The sequence below is a fragment of the Ixodes scapularis genome, unplaced genomic scaffold, assembly GCF_016920785.2.
Source record: "Ixodes scapularis isolate PalLabHiFi unplaced genomic scaffold, ASM1692078v2 PGA_scaffold3__209_contigs__length_174095766, whole genome shotgun sequence".
NCBI classification, from domain to species: Eukaryota; Metazoa; Arthropoda; class Arachnida; order Ixodida; family Ixodidae; genus Ixodes; species Ixodes scapularis.
Window position 1 is genome coordinate 17,103,017 of NW_024609868.1, and position 23,154 is coordinate 17,126,170.

At 46.4% G+C, this 23,154-nt stretch overlaps 1 protein-coding gene across 1 annotated transcript; it reads right to left on the minus strand.

Annotated features, from left to right (window-relative positions):
* Positions 1-572: 572 nt before the first annotated feature.
* On the minus strand, positions 573-18,630 carry LOC121837115 (barH-like 1 homeobox protein). Its single transcript, XM_042292584.1, has 3 exons — positions 18,565-18,630; positions 1,747-1,862; positions 573-921 (listed from the first exon to the last, which is right to left on the minus strand). Exons 1-3 carry the CDS (start codon positions 18,628-18,630, stop codon positions 573-575), a joined length of 531 nt encoding a protein of 176 aa, XP_042148518.1.
* Between the last annotated feature and the right edge of the window lie 4,524 nt (positions 18,631-23,154).

The following is a 23,154-nucleotide window of genomic DNA, read 5'->3' on the forward strand; positions in this document are numbered from 1 at the left end:
TTTTTTTTTTAGCATAGAAGGCCTTGACGTTTAGATGTATGCAAACTTACAATGAACTTAAACACAAACAAACGATAAACAACATCATACACGCACGCACGCAAAGCAAAGTTTTTTTTTTTTTTTTTGCTTTGCTTGGACAGTGTGAAATGCGCGCACACGCTTCGCGAACCACGACGGGTGATTCGATGGAACCTTTGGCATCTAAGATGAGGTCCTGGAGCACATCCCCCACACGCTGTCGTCACAGACACCAACACAACCTCACTCGCTCGTGCCTGCTGCTAATCGCTGCCGCCACGCGCGTGTGCACCGGGCATTCCTTGTCAACACCTCCCAGATAGAAGGCTTTAGTGCTCAATTTTTGACGTTATCTACTGAGGACCAGAGCCGGGTGCAATTGCACGCGAGTGTTACGTCAATGTTTGGCCGGAACTCGCGTTTAATCAGTCAACACACGAGTCGCAATTGAATGGGACACAGCACTCGTATCCGATATCTTACCCGCGCTGGCCCTCAGTAGATGATGTAGGAAATTGAGCACTACAGACTTCTACTTGGGTGGTGTTTCCCTAGTTAAGCTCTGTTTCGGTCGTGGAGGGTAGTTCCCGAACCATCACAGAGGAGGAGTCTGCAGGGACGGAAGGAGCCACAGCACGGAAGAACTGTTCTCGGCCCAGGAAGGCCTGGACGCCGCGCCGGTGGTAGAGGTCGAGGGCCCTCTGGAAGCCGTCCAAGCCCATCGCGGCTCCTTGCGGAGCCGCCGAGAGGCCGCTGATGGTGGTCAGGTAGTTGCTGTACGAGTAGGGCCAGAAGCTGGGAACCGCAGAACCGAGACCCGCGCCCGGCCAGAGCCCCGGCATCGCACCCATCCCGGGCAGGAGTTCGAGTCCCACCATGGCTTGCCGTTTCCATTTGGTCCTGGACAACGGTGTGATGGTGGTCAATGAGAAAGAAGGTAGGATAAAAAATGGACCATTGAGTCATGCCGCAGACAAAGATCTGTGCGTCACTGACGCTTACGAGACGTCCAATATGGTAACGCTCGAAGATAAGGACAGGAGGATTGGACACCGCGAGTGCACAGTGGTGTCCAGTTCTGCTCCCTTTTGTCAGTCTGGAAACGCTACAATGTATTCCTAAATTCAGCACTCACTCACCCAACAATCAGTACTGTGTAATTAAGCTAGCCCTACGTGTCAGGATAAATTAAAACTTACGAAAATAAACCCACTCGTAGACAGCAGACACTGCATGCAGAACTACCTCACAACAAAATCGTCTCAGAAGCTTCTGTAAGGAAAAACCCAATAATCGCTTTTAGCATGTAGCTATATTTGTCTGCTGGACTGTATATCTCGTTCTGAGCATGCGCAAAAGCTTTCTTTTTTTAAATACCTTGCAGTATGCGTGAGTTCACAGCCAAGTGACTAGGCCAGTTTCACTCGGGTAATAGGCTTTGGAAGGCTCAATTGTACATCCTAATAAATGTAAAAAAAGGTATATTGTGCTGTAAATTATATAACGATGAGTTAGTCAGCCGTAAAATGTATCTAGTTGATAGCAAATTGGCCACAAAAGTGACAAATTAGTAAACGATGACCAGCTACGTTTTGTTGAGCTTATGTATATAGAAACAAAAGACGTCTTGAGTTTTTCAGTGTAGAGAGGTGGCTCTTTGCGCTGTCTTATAGCCTCTTGTCTTTGTCCCTAATAATAAACTCGTACTCGAGGACGCCACCGTACCTTCTGTTCTGGTACCAGGTCTTGACCTGGGTGTCGGTGAGGTTGAGCTTGGCGGCCAGTTCCATTCGGTCCTGGACGCTCAGGTACTTCTGACGCTCGAAGCTCTTCTCCAGGGTCTAGAACATGAGGTCGAAAAAGGGCACGTTGAGACTCGTTTACGCAGATTCGGAGATGAAGCCCCGGCGACTTTTTATAAAAATAAGGCGCGCTCATAGCTCTGTTTGTGTGTTTTGCAATTTCGAACTGATCGCAGTTTCGAACGCACGTTGGCTGGGCTGTGACCTAGTACGTTTGGACAGCGACTTTTGTGGCCAGTAGAATCGTCTATAAGCCTTACATAGAATCTACAGAAGGAAGTCAGCTCCCAAAATCCCGGAGAAAAATGCCCACCACTATAAAAACGCGCTTTTCTATTCTATAGCTCGCTAAATGGGACACTACTAAACATGCACCTTTAGAACCACACGCGGTTCCATGCAAATTTAAAATGATAAATTCTGTGCAATTGTGAGATCGATGCTGCTTAGGCGCCACCAATGTCCTGTCCTATGTGGGACTCTTCTGCAGAGCGATATAGGTCGTTCGATTTTAGCTCAATCACGGCCGAAAGATTCGTGTCTACGAACCGTGTACATACATACATACGTACACACATACATACATACATACATACATACATACATACATACAAACAGATGATACATACATACCTTGATACATATGATACCCTGATACATACCATGATACATATGAGGGTATGAAACATAGATAGATAGATACATACATACATACATACATACATACAGTAGATACATAATACCCTTTGAAAAAAGTGCATACATGTGTTTTTGTTGAAAGTATCAAACTAAGATTTTGCATATAGGTCGTCGAAGAGGGTGCCTTTTTTGTATCAAAGTTTAAAAGAATGAGCTTACCCGAGTAAGGAGTAACAAGCGAAGAGCGTGAATTTGGTACCTACGGCGGCCGCATGGTGCGCCAGCTATCAGTTCGTCACGTCCCATAGACTCTTGCTTGTGGAAGCCGAAACTCTCCATTCCCCTTGTTAGGTTCCTCACCACTCGATTGCAGCGCCACGTTTTTGCATGCTACTGCTACTCCCTGAACTGTGGTTGCGGACACGCTCCACTGCGTGGATAAAAGGTTCTTGTAACGTCGCACGAAACGGTAATTTACTATGGCAGCTTTGTGTTGCTTCCTTTTTCTAGGAGTGATTTTATCGGTTTATTTTCTTCTCGTTGGACTGCACTACTTATACAGTTTTTTCACGGATTCAAAGGATTTTAGGAGATATATTTATTCGTAATTTGATGTGCCGCTGGTTATCTCGCTCCGTCACGCTGAACGCTCGCGTGAGAAGAGTGCACATAAATTAGCACGCATGGCGGCAGAAAACAAAACAAAATGCATACACACAAACAAGGAATGAAGAAAAAAGAACCGGACAGATTTTGACCTAAACGATGCAAAACATCGCAATTTTAGGCCATCATAATCAAAGCTGTCTCGCACCTCTCTTTATCTCATCCTCCCACTCCCTCCCCCTTTCCACCAAATAAAAACGGCAAAGCTCAAGAGAGCGTGAAATCTGCGTGCGTCCTTTGGTTCCGTTTTATTTTGGTTGATCTTCAAGACGCAACACGTCCCGCAGCCTCATTTAGCGCCCTCAAGTCGTCTAGGAAGTAGCAGGAAAAATATAATCGTGGCATTAAAGGGGGATAGCAAAAGTCATTTGTAATAATAGGCTGCGGAGATGCGTGCGTTAGGCTGGGCTTTTATCTAATCAACGAGACGTTTCCCGTCGGCCGCGTCTCAGCCAGCGCCGCAATGCCGTACGCATACGAACGCAGTTGCCCGCCTGCAGGATGCGGGAGGCAATGAACCTTCTTGAGAGAATCGCGACCGAGACGACGCGTGTGCGAGTGGTCTCTGCGCAGACTCCGACAGAGACACAAGACGATTTTGATAGTCCCAGCAGCGTTTTTTCGAGAAAGCAAACCATCCAGTGGTGTACCAACTTGTTTTCGAGTGTGGGGGGGGGGGGGGGGGGGGGGGCAAACCAGGCAACCCCCCCGGTACCCTTGGGCGCCGCCGGCCAGTGTTTGCACTGCCCAGTGGCGGCTGTTTCAGGGGGGGGGGGGGGGGGGCAAAACACATGCCTTGCCCCCGCACTCTGAGAACTGGGGGTCAAGCGCCCCCCTTGACCCCCCCCTCCCCCCCCCCGGGTTGGTACGCCCATGAAACCATTTAACCTAAAGAGACCAGGGGTATGAACTTCGTAAACCCTGAAAGATGTACTGACAGCAGCGACGGATCGTTAATAGGAACCCCTTAGTACCCGCTATAAAAGGGCCCGTAATGTGAGTTGTCCATAAAAAAGAGACATTATTTCAGTTCGAATCCCCCAAGACAATTTTGGCAGCAACACTTAAGACTACTTACGTGCGGGAATGCGAAAGCATGACGCACGCACTAGTCACAACTATGGTCAGCCGAAACCGTGGAGTTGCCGTGGCGTCGGGGAAGCGCGCTCGTCTTGCACCCCGGAGGCCCGGGTTCGATTCCCACCCAGATAGAGTTCAAAGCCATTCATTCACTTTGTTTACAGGAACCTCCCTGAGGAATTTTTGACGTGTTCGGCTGGCTCCTTAGCAACGATGACGCCGTTGCTGTGGACCCACATGACGCGTCGGGGCCAGCGAGAATTTATTGCTCGTTTCGCTGCTACAGACATCGCCGGCTTCGTTCCATGGCACAGTTAATGTTTTCGCATTAAAAAATGTTGACTATGTATCGAGGGATTCATATTAACGTCATCCGTATTGACGAGATATAAAAGTCTTTTGTAAAACCGCGATTACACTGCTAAAACATCATACAAAAAACTGTCTGCAGACATGTCTGAAGCACACATATGCATGAAGAAAACATGCTTCGAATACACTTAAGGCGTGTTCGCCGATAATTCTGTTAACATGCCTGCAGCGAATACCGTGTCTTTCGTGTGATGTGGGAGCAACCCAAGAATCACCCGACTTCACTTTGCCACACGAAACTTACACAAGTTGCAGGGGTCGCATGATGCAGAAAAAATCTCCATTACGAAATGGAAGTGAAATGGCTTGGATAGCAAACAAACACAATTGCCTGTTGCCAGCCATCAAGTCAACAGTACAGCAAAAGGCACAGCCACGTAAGAACTACATGCCCGAGCTTGCTGCATTGACGCAGATAACTACCAGGAAAATTTGCGGATTAGAAGCCAGCCCTGCAGCTTCAGTGCATTAAATGTCAGTGGCCGCACATGACGTATGATTACAAGACGGCATCTGTCGGTCAAAGTTGCCACTCGACCAAACTGAACACCGACGTGCCAGGAGCGTCATCCGACAACACGGAGCACAGGTTCTACGACTGAACGCCTGACAGGAGACTGTCGCAGAAAGAACTCGTTATGGAACCATTTCCTAAGAATCAATAATTATGTAATTAAGTGGAAATAAACATATTTGATACACTAACCATATAAACATATTTCCGCCCGCCTTTACGCCTTCAGGGTGTCTACACAAAGAATTATGTTCACCGCACGTGCTGGACCTTTTGAGGACATCCGCATCTCTGACCCCTCAATAATAATTGATGGGACATACAAGACTGACAGACTGGTTGCAATGGGCTGCACTCGTTCCACTTCTGCTGAACACCTGGCGCATCCGAAAAACAACTCCAGTGATGTGAAAATGTTGTTTATTAATTTATTCCCTCCAAAGGGCCTCTGTAGGCATTGCAGATATGATACTTAAAGCTACATACGTGATAACATCAAAGCACACGGACATTGATGAGCACAAACCGGGCCCAGCTACCGAAAATAAATATTACGCTCGTAAGAAACAATTATTGCTGCAACTTGTTGAGTGCAAAAACAAACACACCTCTGAGCATCTAGTTTAATAGTATAAATGCGTTGTTATATAGCAGGACACTTTCTATACGTACGACCCAATAGACCGTTTGCAAAACCCCATCAAACAACACATCTGTGACCAATTTTTTTCGGCGTAAAGCACACGAATAGGCCCCAGTTGACGTCGAAGACTAATGCAGTATTCGAGTCCAATAGGCGCTGAGCCAAGTTCACAGTGATGGCTGATATAACATTCTTGTCGAACAAATGCCCAAAAGTATGAATGCCTTGGGTAATTGAAGTAGTAGTTACTGTAATCCGCTTCATCACAATTTGGCAAACAGCGAAGGCTACAGTCGGTCAGTCAGTATGTACGTTGGAGAGAAGCACATGACAACATATCATCACAGTGCTCATCTGCACACATTTTTCACACACCTTCACTCCGTCTCTCCGATTGGGTTGAGGGGGCTGTGGCGGTTGCCCTTTTCAAGTTCTGGTGAAACAAAGTAGAGGCGGCCCACACTTCTGAAAAAAAGTCTATTGAAGAGATTGAAAGGGATGGTAGTCAACATTTTTCAACTTTCTCAGGAGCTTCCTCGCTAAAAGCTGCCGTGATTATGCAGTTGCTTAGGGCTGAAACAAATTTCCCTGGGCCCTACGTCCGACGCATACATTTCGCGTCGATTCTCAGACATTCCAACGTTCAAACAAAGCTAAGAGAATGCGAAAATTTCATGCTAAAAGTACTCAAACTTCTATCGTTCCTCGAACAGATCCGGGAATCCGAGCACCGGTACGGCGATACGGCTAATGCTGTCTCATAGGTGTTAATATCCAGATTATCCAGAGCGACCTTACGCAAAAAAGGTATAAAGTCTCATTCCTTCATATTTTCAAATTATACCTGCGTCAGCGAGCACGGAGAAGCCCGATGTCGTTGGAAAGCAGCTGCACATCGCGGCTACCGCGCACCGAACAAACCCGCATCCGCCAGCTCTGGGCGCTGCCATCTTACCGGTGACGTCACGGCTCTTGGGAGGTCAGGTGACGAGTGGTCACATTTGCGTACAACATGGCGGCAACCGGGGGGGGGGGGGGGGGGGGGGGGAAGGGGGGTGCCTTTTCCGAACTTCCGGTTTATCACTCTAAGCCCCTCTCAACGAGGTAGAGGGGCTTAGAGCGATAAACCGGGGTTCCGGTCTGCACTCGAAAGTGACCCCCATAAGGCGGCTGCCATGTACGCAAATTTGACCACTCGTCACATGACAAAACCAAATGCGTGACGTCACAGGAAAGATGGTAGCGCCCATGCAGCGGCTGGCCCCAGCTGGGCCGGAGCTTGTCGGATGCTTTGTTGGTTGTCGTTCGTCTCGGCGAGTTGATTTCAGGCGCAGAAGCCGTCATATGAGGCCGGTCGAAAGCGACTTCAGAGTTTAGCGTGGTGTCTGACGTAGGTACAAGGTGAAAATACGGGGGAACGGTGTGCATTTCGCTGGTGACCGACGGCGATATTGCCACGGAAGAGACAATCTGCCCTACGTTACTCGCACCTCGAATTGATTCGGATAAAGCGCGAAACACATGTATGACGAAACCGTCCGATCCGACGTCCGACCGCGCAATACGACGGTCGGAGGCGAGGGTTTTCAACGCTCTCCGATGCTACGAAAACCCTCACCCCCCATGGTCATTCCGGCAGTCCGCACGTCGGATCGGACGGTTTCGTCGTACATGTGTTTCGCGCCATACACAGTTTAGCGACGGAAATTGCGTGAGTCGTGTTTGGCAGTGTGCAATCGTGGTGTCGCTTCGTCCAAATGCCCGAAGGCTCACTTTGGTTGTGCGGTGCACCGGAGAGCTGCCTTGCCGCTTTTAGTTCCCGTGCCGTGCTAAGTGATACGTTTACCGAAGCAATTCAATGAAGACGCCCGCTGCAACAGAGGCCAGCAAATCTATCGTGTCGTCTGCTACCAAAGCAAAGCGGAGTGTAATACTTCAGAAATGGCTTTCATCGTTGCAATACGACACTGAGACGACAAGAACATCTTCATAATTAGATATGGAGAAGTGAGGCTCCTTACAAAAATTATTTACTTACTTGTAAGCAAAAACCTAGCTTCATGTGGAGTCTCCATGCATTAGTCCATAGCAACGTCCCTAGCAACGGTCTGTTTGGACCCAGACGCCATGTTGCGACGTAGTCACTTACGGGGTCAATTCGCTCTTTCTCGCGTGATTTGAAACGCGGTGGCGCCAGTGCGCAAATAGCTCCCAACCACTTCGGGTTCTGAACTATAGACGGCGGGTTTCGCAGTATTTACGAAATCAAATATACAGGCTATCTTCTTAAAACATAATTCACTCTTGCGATAAAAGAATGACCAGTAAAAAAAAGATAGAAAATTTACGTGCAACGGAAGTGTGCCGGGGGGCCACCCAATAGATAGCGCCACCGAGCTTGTTGCCAAACAATAAAGGGCGAATAAAGAAGTCGCCGGAGTACCCCTTCAATACAAGAGTCAACTGGCTGCGGCAACAAACTCGGTGAGCCAAGCTTGTCGCTTGTATAAGTAGACGCAAAACAAGGAATTATGTCATTGTTGATAGCAGTATTGTGATTATATATAGTATAATGTAATCAAACGATACAAACGCGTATCAGTGTATTATGTACGCACGAGAAACTGCTGGGAGCATGTCTAACAGCCAACACTCGCTCTTAAAGCGCCCATGAGAAGTAATTGCATGATTGTGCAGTGGTGAAACAAGCACAATTGATTGTAAAGATAACGACCCGGATCCAGTTGTAAAAAAAAAAAAAATTCAATATTAAGTTGAAGGTAATTGTTTGAAGACTTTATCGTTATTCATCCTCAGTCCCCCCCCCCCCCCCCCCTCACACACACACACACACACACACTCCCCAAGAACCGTTCTCGGGGAGGAGGGGGGGGGGGGGGGGGGGTGTTGATTAGTAACGCCGTCCTAATCGCACGAAAACATTCCTCCATCAGAAATTGCCGTTTTCGATTTTGCTTTATGTAGAGGAGGTCCAGCAACTTTACGTTCTGAAACGCAAAGTTCACTCTCGCAAGGCATTCTGCGGTTTGTAACTCGAAGAAACAGCTGTGTTTACGACGGCGGAGTAACGGACAATTTCAAAATTATCGCAACATCCCGCCTTCAACATTACGCGTTTGGGAAGTAATTTTTATTTGTATTTTTTGTTTTGTGTTGCGCACTGTTTACGTTTACAATTTAATCTTCTCTATCTTCAAAACATACGCTGTAAGAACGCAGAGAAGTGGAGTAGAACCATAGCGAAAGAAAAGACTATATGCAACAATATCAAGAAAACATTTGTTATTATCGGCCGTGGAATCATATAGTCGTATCCGTCAGACACTGAAATTATGTTTTTTACTTCGTATTCCCGTAGTGCTAGTTGTTACTTTTCTTATTTATTCCATCAACACGTTGCGTAGCACGGGAGAGAGATTTTGCAGGATGTCATGGGGTGTCAGGTCTTTAACGGCGGCTCCTCAGAAAAGTACGCAAATCGTTCGTCTCCTATGTGCTTCACCTCCATGGTTTTTGCCGCTAGACGTTGATGGAGCTTTCGTTATTTGAGCGTCTCATGCGAGCAGGAAGGACGCACCGACAGGCTATGAACGCAAAGAATACGATACATAATTGAATGCCGCAGCGCGACTTTAGTGCAGTCGACAGACCGGTTTGTTGGCGCGGTAGCCTGCGCTGGTTTTGAGCGGTGAGAGCGCAGTCGGCTCGCTGATGGAGTTTGGGAATACTGCGTGCACGGTCTGGATAATTTTAAACCTGCGATGAAATGTAATAGCTGCGAATATCCAAAGCGAAAATGGGCGATGCTTTGAACGATCGCTTCCACTCAAAGCATCTGTCTCGTTCCGAAAGAAAGCTCGACCGTTTGCACGACGCGTTCTTTTACCCTCGTTACATTTACTCTAATGTCGAACAAAACGCACTCTCCGCGGGTTGAGCGATTAGCCCTTGACCTGGTCGCGTGCTGCTCCACACGTCCGATCTGCGCGAAAGTTTCACAGTAGTGAAGGTAGGTCCTAAAAACAAGCATATATGTCACGCTTATCACCAGGGCGGAAGATGCCTAATGACTGGCTACGGGTGCACGTGCACTCTACGTCAGATTCCACACTAAAGTCACAGAATTCTGGGAAAGTAGAGCCATATTGCCTTCTGTGCCTGCTAGCCGGGCAGAAACATATACTAACATACGGACGACCAAGCCTCGCGAGGTGAATATTGGCTGATCGGCCTCAGCTGCCACGACAATTGCCATTTCGGTTTATTCAAATTTTCGAAGCTTCAAGATTGCTGTTCTGAACCAATCGCGTGACGTCACAGGTGGGAACCGTAAGAGGGGAGCCACCGAAACATCTCAGGACCAATAGTCACCGAAGGGGTGAGATTGGCGGGAAGGGCTTCCAGTTGTCCCATCTCCAACGCGATCTTACTCCCTTCGACACTGCTTCGACATCTCGCGAGCCTTGAGCGCACGTACACATGCTCAGCCAAAGCACGGAGGAAGGCAATATGCGCATGCTGGAGGCCGGGTAACCGAAGCACCCCCCCCCCCCCCCCCCCCCCGCCCCATATTTCTCATTTTGTTAGAAACTATAGATTACACTGAATGTGCACCTCTCTCAAAATGAAGACACGCTTTTGTCTCCCCGAGTGCCGCGAGGTATGTGTGCAGAGTAACTCCTCTTCTACCCCCAAAAAGCAGCTTCGACGGTGCAAGATGAATATGGCTAAGGCTTGCTGTTAGCCAGCACTCAACAGCGACGAACAAACCTGTGGAAGTAATACCGAGACTGCAAGCAATCTGAAACGAGCCGAAAGTGTCTAGCTACAGAACGTTTTATTTTTTTTTAAAATTATTTTCGAGTGTTTGAATACAATGACGCGCAGCTGATACACTGACCTAAACTTACAAAAACGCCACTATCGTTACCACTTTATTTGGGCGTCACATCACCGATAACAAGGTAAAAGTATATTAAAGAATCAAACAAACCAATACTGGAAAAAAATAGAAAAGAAAGAAGGTTCCTAAAATAAACATACGCATCTATAGAACCAGGGTATGTATTCGGTGCGAATCGACAGAGCGGCTCGCCCCACTGATCTTTTCACCCCGAGAGACACAATAGTTCCATTGAAATCTCAGCTGCCCCCTCCGGCCCCGCTCCGTGTGTCGCCCCGGGAGAAGAGACCCCCCGGCGTGCAAGCCACTCGTTACGGACTCGAGAGAGCAGAAACAACGAGGCTGCTGCGGGTGCAATTCGTGAGCCGAGTCCTCGTAGTTATACGGTCGGATTAGCATACATCGCCCCGCCATTTCCTCTTCCTCGAATTCTCCCCTCCCATGCAGACGGGACAGTAGCATGTCTATAACTTCCCCCCCCCCTTTCTCCTCCCCCCTCCAAAAAAAAAGAAACCGTGGAATATTTTTATTTTCCGAGCAAGCAGGAAGAACGGCGAAGGAAGAGAGACATACACATCTGACACTCCCTCCCGTTTTACTATCTTGCTGTTTTATGTTTACCTGCTCAGGTGCTTTAACGACCCCAATGTAGCGCACGTCATCTTTGAACGACCACATTGACAATATTTTTTTTTTCTCTAACATGGGATAACGAATACGAGTTGGAGGAAATCAGTTTTTTTCTTTACGCGCCTGGCCGCGCCAACTTTAGAAATACAACTTTCCTTGTAGGCGTTAACAATGCTTAAAGTGACATTCTTTCCTTTTTCGCACATGAATAACACGTATATGAATGTGCGTGTGTGTGTGTGCGTGTTGTGTGTTTGGGGGGGGGGGGGAGGGGGGGGGGGAGTGGTATTCACGCCAGATACCAGCACCTGTCCTGCCTGTTGGCTTTTTATCAATCGAACATCTCGAAGAAGATGATAAGTCACTCATCAAAATGTAGTGACCAGGCTGCGAGTTTACCCTAAGAATGGTTTCTAAACTTTGATTACAAACATTAAATTTTTTTTTAAGTAAGCTTTAGGCGGTTTTTTTTTTTAAACGGTGCTGTACTTGAAAAAAAAATTTTTTTTTCACGCCAAAGGATGGTAGTTGAACTATTATTATTATCACTAATATTTTTGAATGAATAACGCCTAATCGGGTTAAACGCCAACCAAAAGCCGCCGCTGTAAGTGAGGCTTTATGCCGGATTCACAAGGTGCGATCTTTAGATGCGATTAAACAATTGCAACATATTGCTTGTGCGAAAAAAAAAAAAGAAGAAAAAATAAAGAGGTGGAAGTTGCTGTGGTTAACGCCGCAGCTGCGAAATGGCGAGCAAACTCGCACCCTATGAACCAGGCTTTATGTTGGCACCCGTGACAGCAGTGAAGGTCACGACGGGCCATCGCTGCCGTAATATCACGGTAACACTGATTACACATCCCGCAAAGTACAGTCTGCAGTGCACACAATGTCCGAGGCGTGCTTCTTCCTTGTATGACGGTCACATTGGTCGTGGACATGTACGTATAAAGTGCACATGTATGTATAAAGCAAAACATGCTTCAAACATGCTTGAGGCTGTCCGCGAATAATTCTGGCATCGTGTCTGTAGCGAAGGATATGTCGAGACCGGTTATAACGAAGTCAACGGGAAACAGAAATCACTTCGCTATATCCACTGTTTCGTTATAACCGACTTCGGTTATAACGAAGTGCAAAAGGGAATGGGAAATCGTGATCGCTTCGCTGTAGCCGCTATTTCGTTATAACCGATTTCGTTATAACCAGTCTCGACTATTCGTGTTCGTTGTGGACACGATGACAGAATGATCTGCGAACACACGCCTCAGGCATGTTTGTAAGCATGTTACCTTCGTACAGATATGTATTTTCCCAAACATGTCTGCCGACGTTTTTTTGTACATCTAATGGGACAAGACAGTGTCCGCGGACTGTATTTTGTTTTATGAATATCAGCAGCGTGACGGCGGCTTAACATGACGACACGCGACAGCGACGGTATGCCTTGCCGAGGTGAGACACGTATACCCTGCTTGCTCTGTCCCAAAGCTCCTCGTCGTGAAACTTGCGCTACACCAAGTTAGTCGCGGCCGATGAAATTCAAGTTCAAGTTCGTCAAAACATTTTTCTTTTTAACTTGAAACGGTCAAAAACGAAGTTTGCTTCAGTATTCTCATAGAGATTGGGCAGGGAATTCCATTCGAGCTGCTTGAAAGCAGATACGGGTCTGCTTGGAAGGCTCCCTATCCAGTTACTCTTGTGCTCATTCCAAACATGAATTCTTTCGCTCATAGAGCCGAAAAGTAAATATCTCCGGATACCGTAGAAAGGTCCGTAAAAACGAGGAGAGATAATTTATCCGTCGGAATTACGGATATCTCATACGTAATCTCCGTAGCGTTAACGGAGAAGCTCTATTGGCCTCGAGATCGACCTTGAGGTGGCGCTACGGTCGCGCTATCATCATCATCAAAGCGGGGATAGGAGAACGGCCGCCCCATAGGCTCTCCACGGTCGCGCGCGGGAAGGCGTATATTCTTGCGTTTATTTTGTCGGATACTATCGGTGGGAAAACAATTCCAGCGGAAAAGGATTCGGTAATGTTCAGTGCTTCAGTGAAGATCGAATTGTGTTGCCAGCGTGCGGCCTAAATTTATATAATCGCTTCTGTGGGTGCGTCGTCTGCTCTAGGCGGACGTTGGAAAGCATGGATCACCACGACTGATGCCTGTCTCCGGCTGAACTGGAGTATTTATGTTAAATATTTGTTTCGTTTAAAATGGATGAATCGCTTCATCAACGTGGCAATTAAACAAAGCAATAAATTCCAACCCAGATAACATAATACTGGTGCTGTGGGCTGTGCAATTGCAGCTTCTATGTTTTTGTTTAACTTCTAGCTTTTGCAGTAATATAAATATTTAGAATGAAGATAGCGCTGTATTGAAAATTACCGTGCCATAGAGTTCCTCTGCCCTTTTACTGTACCATAGTGTGGGTAAGTTTTTTGGAGTCTGAACAAATCTACTGCGTTGCGATGAGGAGAGAGTGTCTCTTCTAGTAAAGATCGGCAAACTGCACGGTTGGCAGGACAACTAAAACAAGTGACACAAACCGTTCTAATATATCTGCTGTGATTGTAATAAACGGGTGTAACCAAACAACGCAGCAATGTCCCTGTTATTAAATGCTTTTCTTGGTAGTGTGGGTTCACCCGCTTCAATTTTCTTGGTGAGGGCCATGGATGTCAAGAGGCTAATGCTATAAATTTCTGGCTAAATAATATTGTATTCAGACACAGTAGACTCTGCAACCCCAACAAACGACGCGCACCACGACACAGACAGCATCGGCCGCAGTGATATTCTTTTACTGATGAGGGCTAGCGACCTTCACGAGACTTTCCGATCACCCTCCGCCCTCACCTAACGTATATCGGGACTGGGCAGTTAGTTCATCGAATAACTTTCAGATTATTCAAGTGATGCTTTAATTGCAATGTTGTTTTTTTTCCGGTTAATTGGAGTCTTGTGCTGGAGAAAGTCAACAAGGAGTAAACAATGCCTGCTTTAATATTTTTTACGTCTTTATTTCTTTTGTGACACTGGCTTGCACGGTAAACCACTTCAGCGTGCTTGTCATTTCACCGAGGGTGATTATACTGTTTAAATAATAACTTCATGTAGGACTCACAACGTGAAGTTTAGAATGGGAATGTAATCTGTCACTTATGACATAGTAAAACCAGTAAACAAATGTGTAGTTTTAACGTCTTTCACGCAATTCGACCGGCGAAAAATCAACATACGGATTTATTAATTAATTAGTCTATTAAAGGATAGCGATCAGTCGGGTTAAGTTTCTAATCAAACCACAGACCCACTCAACATTCAATGCTTTATGAAAGCCACGGTTTGCGTGAGATAACAAAAATACGTGGGACCAGCGATTGTGTGCAAACCAACACACTACGATTATGGACGCACGGGAAACGATACAACACAACCTTTCGTAAGAAGAAACGGCAACAAAAACATAAAACATTTAATAAGGAATGTCAAGCTCAGCCTGAAACGGGCTTGCGTCGTCGAGATCCATGCTTCTGAGCGTGCCCGTAGCAGACGACGCACGGCGGTATCCCCGCTTTCGCACGTTTCCAATTCCGGCCGCTCGGTGGCGACACGGTTCGATCTCGAGGCGAATACCTTTATTTACTGAATCGTCGTTCAGTGACGCGCGTGTGGTCACGGGAGGTGCGCTCTATGGGCACCATGCATGCGGATGCGCAGGAACCAGCCTGTCGAAAAACGATACATCTGTCGGCCAACTTGAGGTTCCGAACGACTCGAAGTCGTTCGGTATCTCAAGTTGGCCAACAGAGAAAGAGGTGCCAGAAAGGGGCGGGGCACTTACACCGACCGATGTTTGGGTATGCAAATGCAGGAGTGGGTTCGGTTTGAAAGCGCGCTCCGTCCGCTCGACGCTGCTACGTGCGCGCCCTTAGTTACATCGTGCCATTGTGCGGGACCCGCGCCCTTTTGTATCGACGCGGTCCCGAAGCAACACTATAGAGCGACGACAAAGCTCGAGTTACTTTCGTGAAGTGTATTAACGGAGCGTTAGAAGCTTATTAGCGGCGCTTGAATAACATCTGACCCTGGGGGGGCTCGATATAGATTTTCTTTTCCTTTTCCAATGGCGCGAGAAATGCAAGCGAGTGAAGGAACTTGATTTTCGATGTCAACGAAACAGGAATTGCGTGGAGCGTTGTTCGAGGACACTGGCAACCGACGGGTTGGACTTTCTCGTTGACTTGACGAGACGTTCAAGGATACCGCTGTGAAACTTAAAAAAAAAAGAAGAGTAAAAAAAAGTGTCCAAGAACGTTTCTCTGTCTAACGAGAAACGTGGTTTTATATTCCTTACTTCTTTCTATTTTTAACTTCGTAAAAAGAAAAGCAATATGTATTTTATTAGAGTTCGTTTGCGCATTAAAAAAACACAAAAGACACAGCGCGTGCTTTTTTTTTTTTAGACACAATGGTCTTGCACGTTTTCCGTTCCACAGTCAGGACATCGCCGAGGCGTGATGCCAGAGCAGTGAATTGGTGTCTAAAGCTGCGCTTCCATGAATTGCAGCTTACCACGTTCTCAAGATGTAGATTCTCTTTTCATTCCCAGTGTGGGGGTTCCGCTACCTCCTCACCTGCGTCGACAGGTTTACCCGTTGGCCGGAGGCACTTCCAATCCAAGACATCCGAGCGGACACCGTGGCTCGCACCTTCATCCAGGGCTGGATTTCCCGATTCGGCGTCCCATCCACTATCACAACCGACCGGGGACGTCAGTTTGAGTCTGCACTTTTCCACCAACTACTCTCACTTTTAGGAACAAACCGCATTCGAACAACAGCTTACCACCCCATGGCAAACGGCCTCGTCGAACGCTTCCATCGTTCACTTAAAGCGGCCCTAATGGCGCAACCTGAACCAAACAGATGGCATACAAGCTTGCCCATCGTACTTCTCGGATTACGAACAGCTTTGAAGAAGGACCTTGGCTACAGCCCAGCCGAGCTGGTATATGGTTCAACTCTTCGCCTACCAGGCGAATTTTTTGCATCCGCCTTACAAGAACCAGCTCCCGATCCCATGACATACACAAACCAGCTTAGAACGATAATGAAAAACCTCCGGCCCACGCTCCCACGCACACAAGATCGAACTGCAGTTTACGTCTCGAACGACCTCGACAACTGCAGTCACATATTTCTGCGAAGAGACGGAACCAAGAGGTCCCTCCAACCACCGTACTCTGGGCCTCACAAAGTACTTTCCAGGGCAGCTAAAACTTTTACCATCGACTACAATGGACGGCAAGAAACCGTTTCTGTTGACCGTCTGAAGCCAGCTCACCTAGAATTTCTTCCTAATGCAAACGACGCTGCCCATCCTCATATCCTCACCGCTCGCCCAACCACTGACCCCTGCTGCCTCCCTTCAAGTCAATTCCCCCGAAGTCATTCGATGCGAACTAATATACTGCCCTACAACTTCAACCGCCACGAGCCCTGCGCGCCATTTCAGGTCAACCGATATGGCTCCAGACACTTAGGAGCCAAAACGTCTGCGCCTGCCCTCGCTCGCGCCACGAGCGTGATACAGCGCAAACGAAAAGGACCTCGACAAGTTTCGTGGTGTTTAGCACCTACTCACATATGGGACTAGCACAAATAAATGTCTATCTTCGTCTGTCGCGGCGCAGCGAAGGGAGGGGAAGGTGAGTATTTGTGGGCATTGGCATACATTGACCGCCCACAGATGAAAAAGAAGATGCGATGCAGGAGCTCGGGACACGAGAGATCAACGGGCTCTCAAGCCGCGCGCTCGACCGTTCCGGCAAGCAGTGAACATCACCGACCCGTTTATCCTTGTAAATAATGTACATAAATATGTAGTGCCAAGACTTTGGCTCCTACACCAGGCTCGTCACCCTTTCTTAGTGGCCACGATAGTTGGTCCGCTACATTTTGTTTTCCCCCGTCATGGTATGTGTCAAAGTATAATTCATATGGCTCGAATCAATTTAGTCAAAGAATGGAAGTGGGAAAAAAATATTATTTTGGTGTGGGTTCCCAACTGTTTTTGTTTTAAAGGGATCATGAAATGATTTTTTGAACTTATTCCTCCTTAGCTTTAATCCTCAGCTCAAAAACGAAATGAGAAATCACGCGGTCGTGACGTGCTTCGGCACCCGAGGCGATGAGTCGAAGCTTCCACCGTGTTTTGAGAGCGTTGCTCTTAGGCGCCCGTTTCCGGCGTGAGGTCACGTGACCCTCCCCCCCCCCCCGAGGTCACGTGACACCCCCGCGAGGTCACGTGACCCCCCCCCCCCCCCCCCAAGAACACGTGACCCCCAGTACCCTTCCCTCCTCCTCCTCAAGAGCTGCGCTCTAATTCGGCGTTACAGGGATTTGTAAACGGCTTTAACTTTTGTTAAACACACCATGGAATTTTTCATTCTCAAGTGATGGTAAGTGCCGACAAAGAATAGCGAGTTGCCGCTATTTTCAGGTATGTTGACGATTTTAATATTCGTCGACGGATTGATTGTTGACGAGTGCATACGTCCGAGTGACGTAGTTCTCGTGTCCAATGAGGGAGCTGGGTTCGGACGGATGCATCACGACGGATGCATCACAGTGAAAAGGCGGAGAGCTTCCGAAGGAGAGGTGGTACAAAATAGTCCGCTGTATTCACAAATTTGCGTTCCGAAATGCAGGCTTTAGGCTTTCTACGCTCGTGTTCTAGTTTTATTTTGGCGTACTAAAATATATGCGGTTAGTAATATACCAATTTATACCCACCAAAAACTCGTTTCATGGTCCCTTTAATGATAAATAGAGACAGAGATAGATAAAGAGAGTGAAATAGAGCAAGAGAAAGGGAAAGAGAGTGCACAGGATGGGGAGTGATAAGGAGATAAAAAAAAATTAAGGTCAAATTGTTAAGTCATAATAATATTAAAAAGAAAATGAATAATACCAAGAGTACGTAAAGCTGACAAAGGAGATTTCGTATCAGTGATAAAATCTTGTTCGAGGATTTCTTATGCTTAACTAAAGTTTGCGCTAAATCTCTTAGAGACATTGAAAAAAAAAATTGTGCATTTTTGTTACAAATGCAAAAAAAGGTTTTTGGGCGTATGGATGCTATTTATCATGAGAAATCTCGGAAAGATATAATTACGAAATCAGTAATAATCGTGGTATTATATTTATTGCTACGATAGCTTTTCTTCCATTTCATGATGAAATTTTGATTCTGACCTTGAGTTGATGCTCCGTGAAGGCCGTCCGCGCCTTGCGTGGTTTTTTGGATGATCTCAGAGACATTGAAGGCATGGAATCCTCGTCTACAAGAAAAAAAAGAAACAAAAAATGTCGCCAGTAAATCACAATTTTTTTCTCATGTATTTCACATACAACGCAGTCTGACTTAGAATGACTGAGACAATGACTGAGAATAATGGGGAAAAAGAAAGATACTTCAAATAAATGATTTTTTTTTATTATAGTATCAACCGCGCAGACGCCAGGTTACGACTGCAAAGCGATAATTATCAAATTAATTAGCTAAAATCAAGGCATTAACTATTCAGATGTTATTCTTAGATGAATATGTTTGCCTTAGCTAGGCTACCTGCAATGCTGTTTGGTTTGGCGCTATCTAGCGGACTGAAGCAAGAAACATTGGGTATGCCTGGAAGTGGCGGCTACGTTGTTCAAACATGAGCTATTACTCTGGTGGCACTGCTTAGCCTAGTCTCTGAATCAAGAAATACTGGGTAGGCCAGGGAAGCCGTGATCGCATAAAATGTCAGTACTGCGGAAAACTACGGCCCCTGGGCGGCAAATCGGAACGTGACTACATATCATCGGAGTGCGCTTCTGCGATGAAGTATCAGGCCTTTAGCTGCGTCACGCTCCAATACGTGGGCGTTGCGCTCGTATACACGTAGCGCATATCGAAACCGTCGGCCACACAATGCGGGGACTTATCGTTCCACCCTTTGCTCAATTACAACGAGACAGGGTATAACCATGGGCCCTCACTCTGCTGGCGCCGCCTGGCTGTTGACGGCTGGCTCTAGTCCCCGAAGTGCACGACAGGCTGTGCGAAAGCTTCCACTGACAGCGGTTTGGTGTCGCAATGAGCGCGAGATACTAGGGAGTTTTAGTGGACCGTGTTTCCCCCCTACGCTAGCCCACTGCTACAAAGAAACCGCCACTGCGCCTGCGCGCCGATGGCCTTGGCTGTAGAGTTCAGGGTAGCGGAGAGGCTTAGTGGAGGGGGGAAACACGGTCTACTAAATCTCACTACTGTCGCACAGTCGTTCGCGTTTCTCTTGGTCGGGACTATACAAATGAAAATATTCTACGAAGCGCAGAGGTTTCAAGGAAATCAGTGCTAGTTTTTAAATACCCCCCCCCCCCCCCCTTTCCCTCTGAAAGTGACGACGTGATGACGTGACGACGTGACATCGGGACATCGGCGGCAGCTGATGGTCGTGCCTGCAGCGCGTAAAATATTCGCGGCAACCCCTAGTTGCAAGTGGCCTGCGCATGGGCCACCGAAAGGTGCCGACGGCTACAGGCTCGTCCGACGGAAAAGAGCAAGCCACCATCGGTAGCCTGTGCAAGTAGTAAGCTGTCTACAGTCCCGAGAACCCCAAGACTAAAGGCACTTTCTGTTTCAGGCCTTCATTCGGCCACCCAATGTGACAATATTAAAAAAAAAAAAATGCCTAACACCGTAAAAACAAAAACAAAAAACAACGTTTATATGCATTAAGTTTGAAACGCGAAAGGTACTTTTCGTTACGCATTGCTTTGAACGAAGACCTTGAAAGTTTAACGTTTGAAAACGTTTGGTAAATGGCCTCCTTTTCGGCCAATTTTTGGTGCTGTACGGAGTAACAAAAAATCACCGAAATCGTTGCGCCAAACTATTCCGCCTAAATGAATTGTACAGTGTTTATCAAAACGCCCGTGGTTTGAGTAGAGGCTAATCTGTTTTTCAACAATGCAGTTTTATGTGTCTATGATATTATTTCGTTAAGTGAAACATTGTTAAATGGTTCCTTTGGGTCAACTGATTATTTTCCCCTGAATTATTCAGTGTTTCGTCGAGACCGAGAATATAAAATTATGGATGTCAATTTTGTAGGTGGAGTACTTGTTGCAGTTGAGAAAAACTTGCGGGGCTCTTTGACGGTGCGTTCTTGAACTCAGCTGCAATTGGCACCTCTAATTTCTGTTAAGCCTTACTGGCTTTGACGTTTTTTGGGAAATCGGATATGCTAGGTGATCAGGGCTTTCCGCAGGATTCTAATCAAGGGGGGGGGGGGGGGGGGGGGGGAGGTGTTGCGAGGCGAGGCTTGATAAAATATAAAACTGTTTCTTTTTTAGTCCACTAGCTAAATTACAGACGTCTATTAACCAAATGCTCATACCCGTAATGCATGGTTCCCTTTCTCTACATATACACCTGAGAGGTGGTGTTTTCTACTTAATCTGAAAAAAAGAATTTTCTTTTTTTCTTTTAGATTCAAGGGCGGGTGTCCAGGAAAACTAGGGGGGTCTCAACCCCCCCTAGGGAAGGTCTAGAAAAATCCCTGTAGGTGATAGACTGAACGTAGAACGATATCGTATTCATATACTGGAAAATATTAAAGTTCCTGATATAAATTGGAACTTGAAACAGTCTATTTTGTTAACTTATCAATTTTTGTCAATTTGAACGACGACGATGAAGATATACGACCAGCGTCTACGCGGTCTGGTCCCCCGACGACGTACAGGAGCGGCACGCCAACCGGTGTCCTCTAAGTTTTGCCGCTGATGTTCAGGAGACTATGCCCGGACACGAATGCCTTAGGGGTGGCAGCCGTGTACTAAGGCTAGGCGACCTCCTGATGGAGCCCGATAACACCAATCCGCTAGGGCTTTTCCATCCACGACGCATGGTGAACCACCGGACACCACTTTGGAGGGCTCGCCCGCTTACTTTTCCGGGTTCAGCCAGTCGTGAAACCAGCCGGGCAGAAGACCGGACCAGCGAACAGCTCAGTAAAAAACACTGGGCCCTTATCACCCGTAAGCCCATTCCGTTACTCTCGCCTACAAGCTTCATTTAAACACATAGTTTAAACAGTTCAAACATAGTCAGAAGTATTGTACGTTACCAATAAATCATCATTAGACTCGGTGCCACAGGCCTTTATGATATGGCCAACTTGCCTTTTTGCGGCACCGCGGCTCTCCTGAGCTATAATAAATATCACATAATCCTATCTTTATCATATCAACTGATATTGCTTTATCTAAAGATAATTTTCTTTTGTCATTTGTTAACTTCTTTTCAGTTTCACGGTCCGATGGAATAGTTTCCGAAGCCCCGTGCAAACTGTGCTGGTTTATCCTTAACCAACTTTATTATGAATAATCTCGTATCTTTTTCGGATCCACTTCTTTCACCTGATACATGGCACGTTCCTCTTTAATCTACCTTCAAGGATTTTGTAGAGAAATTGAAGCAAACTGTGACTCGTTTGTCTTCTTGAGAGGATAATATTTAGGCCTTTTACAATACCTAACTAATGCAGATTGGGCACCCAAATATGACAGGACTGATGTAAATTGTGCTGTGGAAGCATTTACGACGTATACTGTATCTGCATTGGAACGTTTTGTTCTTAAAAGCATCATCATCATTGCCGTTATCCGCACTAATACTAAGATCTGCTAGCATCAGTTCGAAAAAACAAAAACAAATCCGAGTCTCGTGCCGTAGTTAAGTATCTATTAAAGCGTAATAAAATATTGTACCGCGACTCAGTAAAACCAAATACGATATAGCTTCGCCAATACTGGAAACATACTTGGGTAGTAATTCAATTACAGTAATTAAATTACTGTAATTTAATTACTTTTCCTGGTAATTTGTAATTGTAATAATTACTTTTGGCTAAAAGGAATTGTAATTGTAATTTAATTACTTTCTAGCGTCAGTAATTGCTAAATTTCAGGCACAATTACAATTACTTTTGCAAGATTTTGTGGCGGCGGCGCTTTTCCCCCCTGGCCACGGAGACGACAGCACAGTCAAAGCGACAGGGGAGAGAGCGTCTCCCAACCTGCTAAAAAAATATGGAAAAGAGGGATGGGAAAGAAAGGCTGGGATAGAACGGAATGAAGGATTTTGTAGACTGTAAAACGATTTAATGAAGAATTTGAAAAATAATTTGATAAATGAGGGCTACATTCGCGTCTGTTTTCGTTCCTGTCGTAGTTGAATCTGACTCTTCGTCTCGTTTGCTTCCTGTTGCTCCTGCTTCTAGGGGTCTTTCTTATTTCTCATTCCCACACGGTGGCATCGGAGGTCGAAGTCGAACTGGTTGGCTCCGATCACATCATTCGGTCGAGGCGGGGAGGTTCGAGGTTCTCCTTACGCGCCTTCGCCGCTAGCATATTCGCTTACATATTTCAGTCAAGTTCGGAACTTTTTTGTTCATGAAATTATTCTCTTTTCTTTACGAGTTTTTCACGTCCTTCTCCTCTATCTCGTATGTTGATACCACTAACAGTAAGTCGTGCTACTCTAACATCGAGGCGAAGAAGCAAAGAAGCAGCAGGTCTCATTAACACGACTCACTCTGCCTTACTTCCAACTGTTATTGCTACACTGCTCTTCCTTCTCCCAATCCTCGTCTACCTTTTTGTATAAATCTTCATTATTTAGTGTTCGCTCTACCTAACCCTTTCAACCGTTTGTCAGCCTGATTGGACGAGATTCCAAAACTTACAAACCGCGGCTTTAGCTGTGGGGAGCTTGTTTTTACATTTGTTGTTCGTTGA

Coding starts and splice junctions, on each gene's coding strand:
- LOC121837115 (XM_042292584.1), bottom strand. CDS start 18,630: ATGTCTCTGAGATCATCCAAAAAACCACGCAAGGCGCGGACGGCCTTC. Junction 1,863..18,564: donor TCACGGAGCATCAACTCAAG/GTCAGAATCAAA, acceptor CTCATGTTCTAG/ACCCTGGAGAAGAGCTTCGA. Junction 922..1,746: donor ACCTGGTACCAGAACAGAAG/GTACGGTGGCGT, acceptor ACCGTTGTCCAG/GACCAAATGGAAACGGCAAG.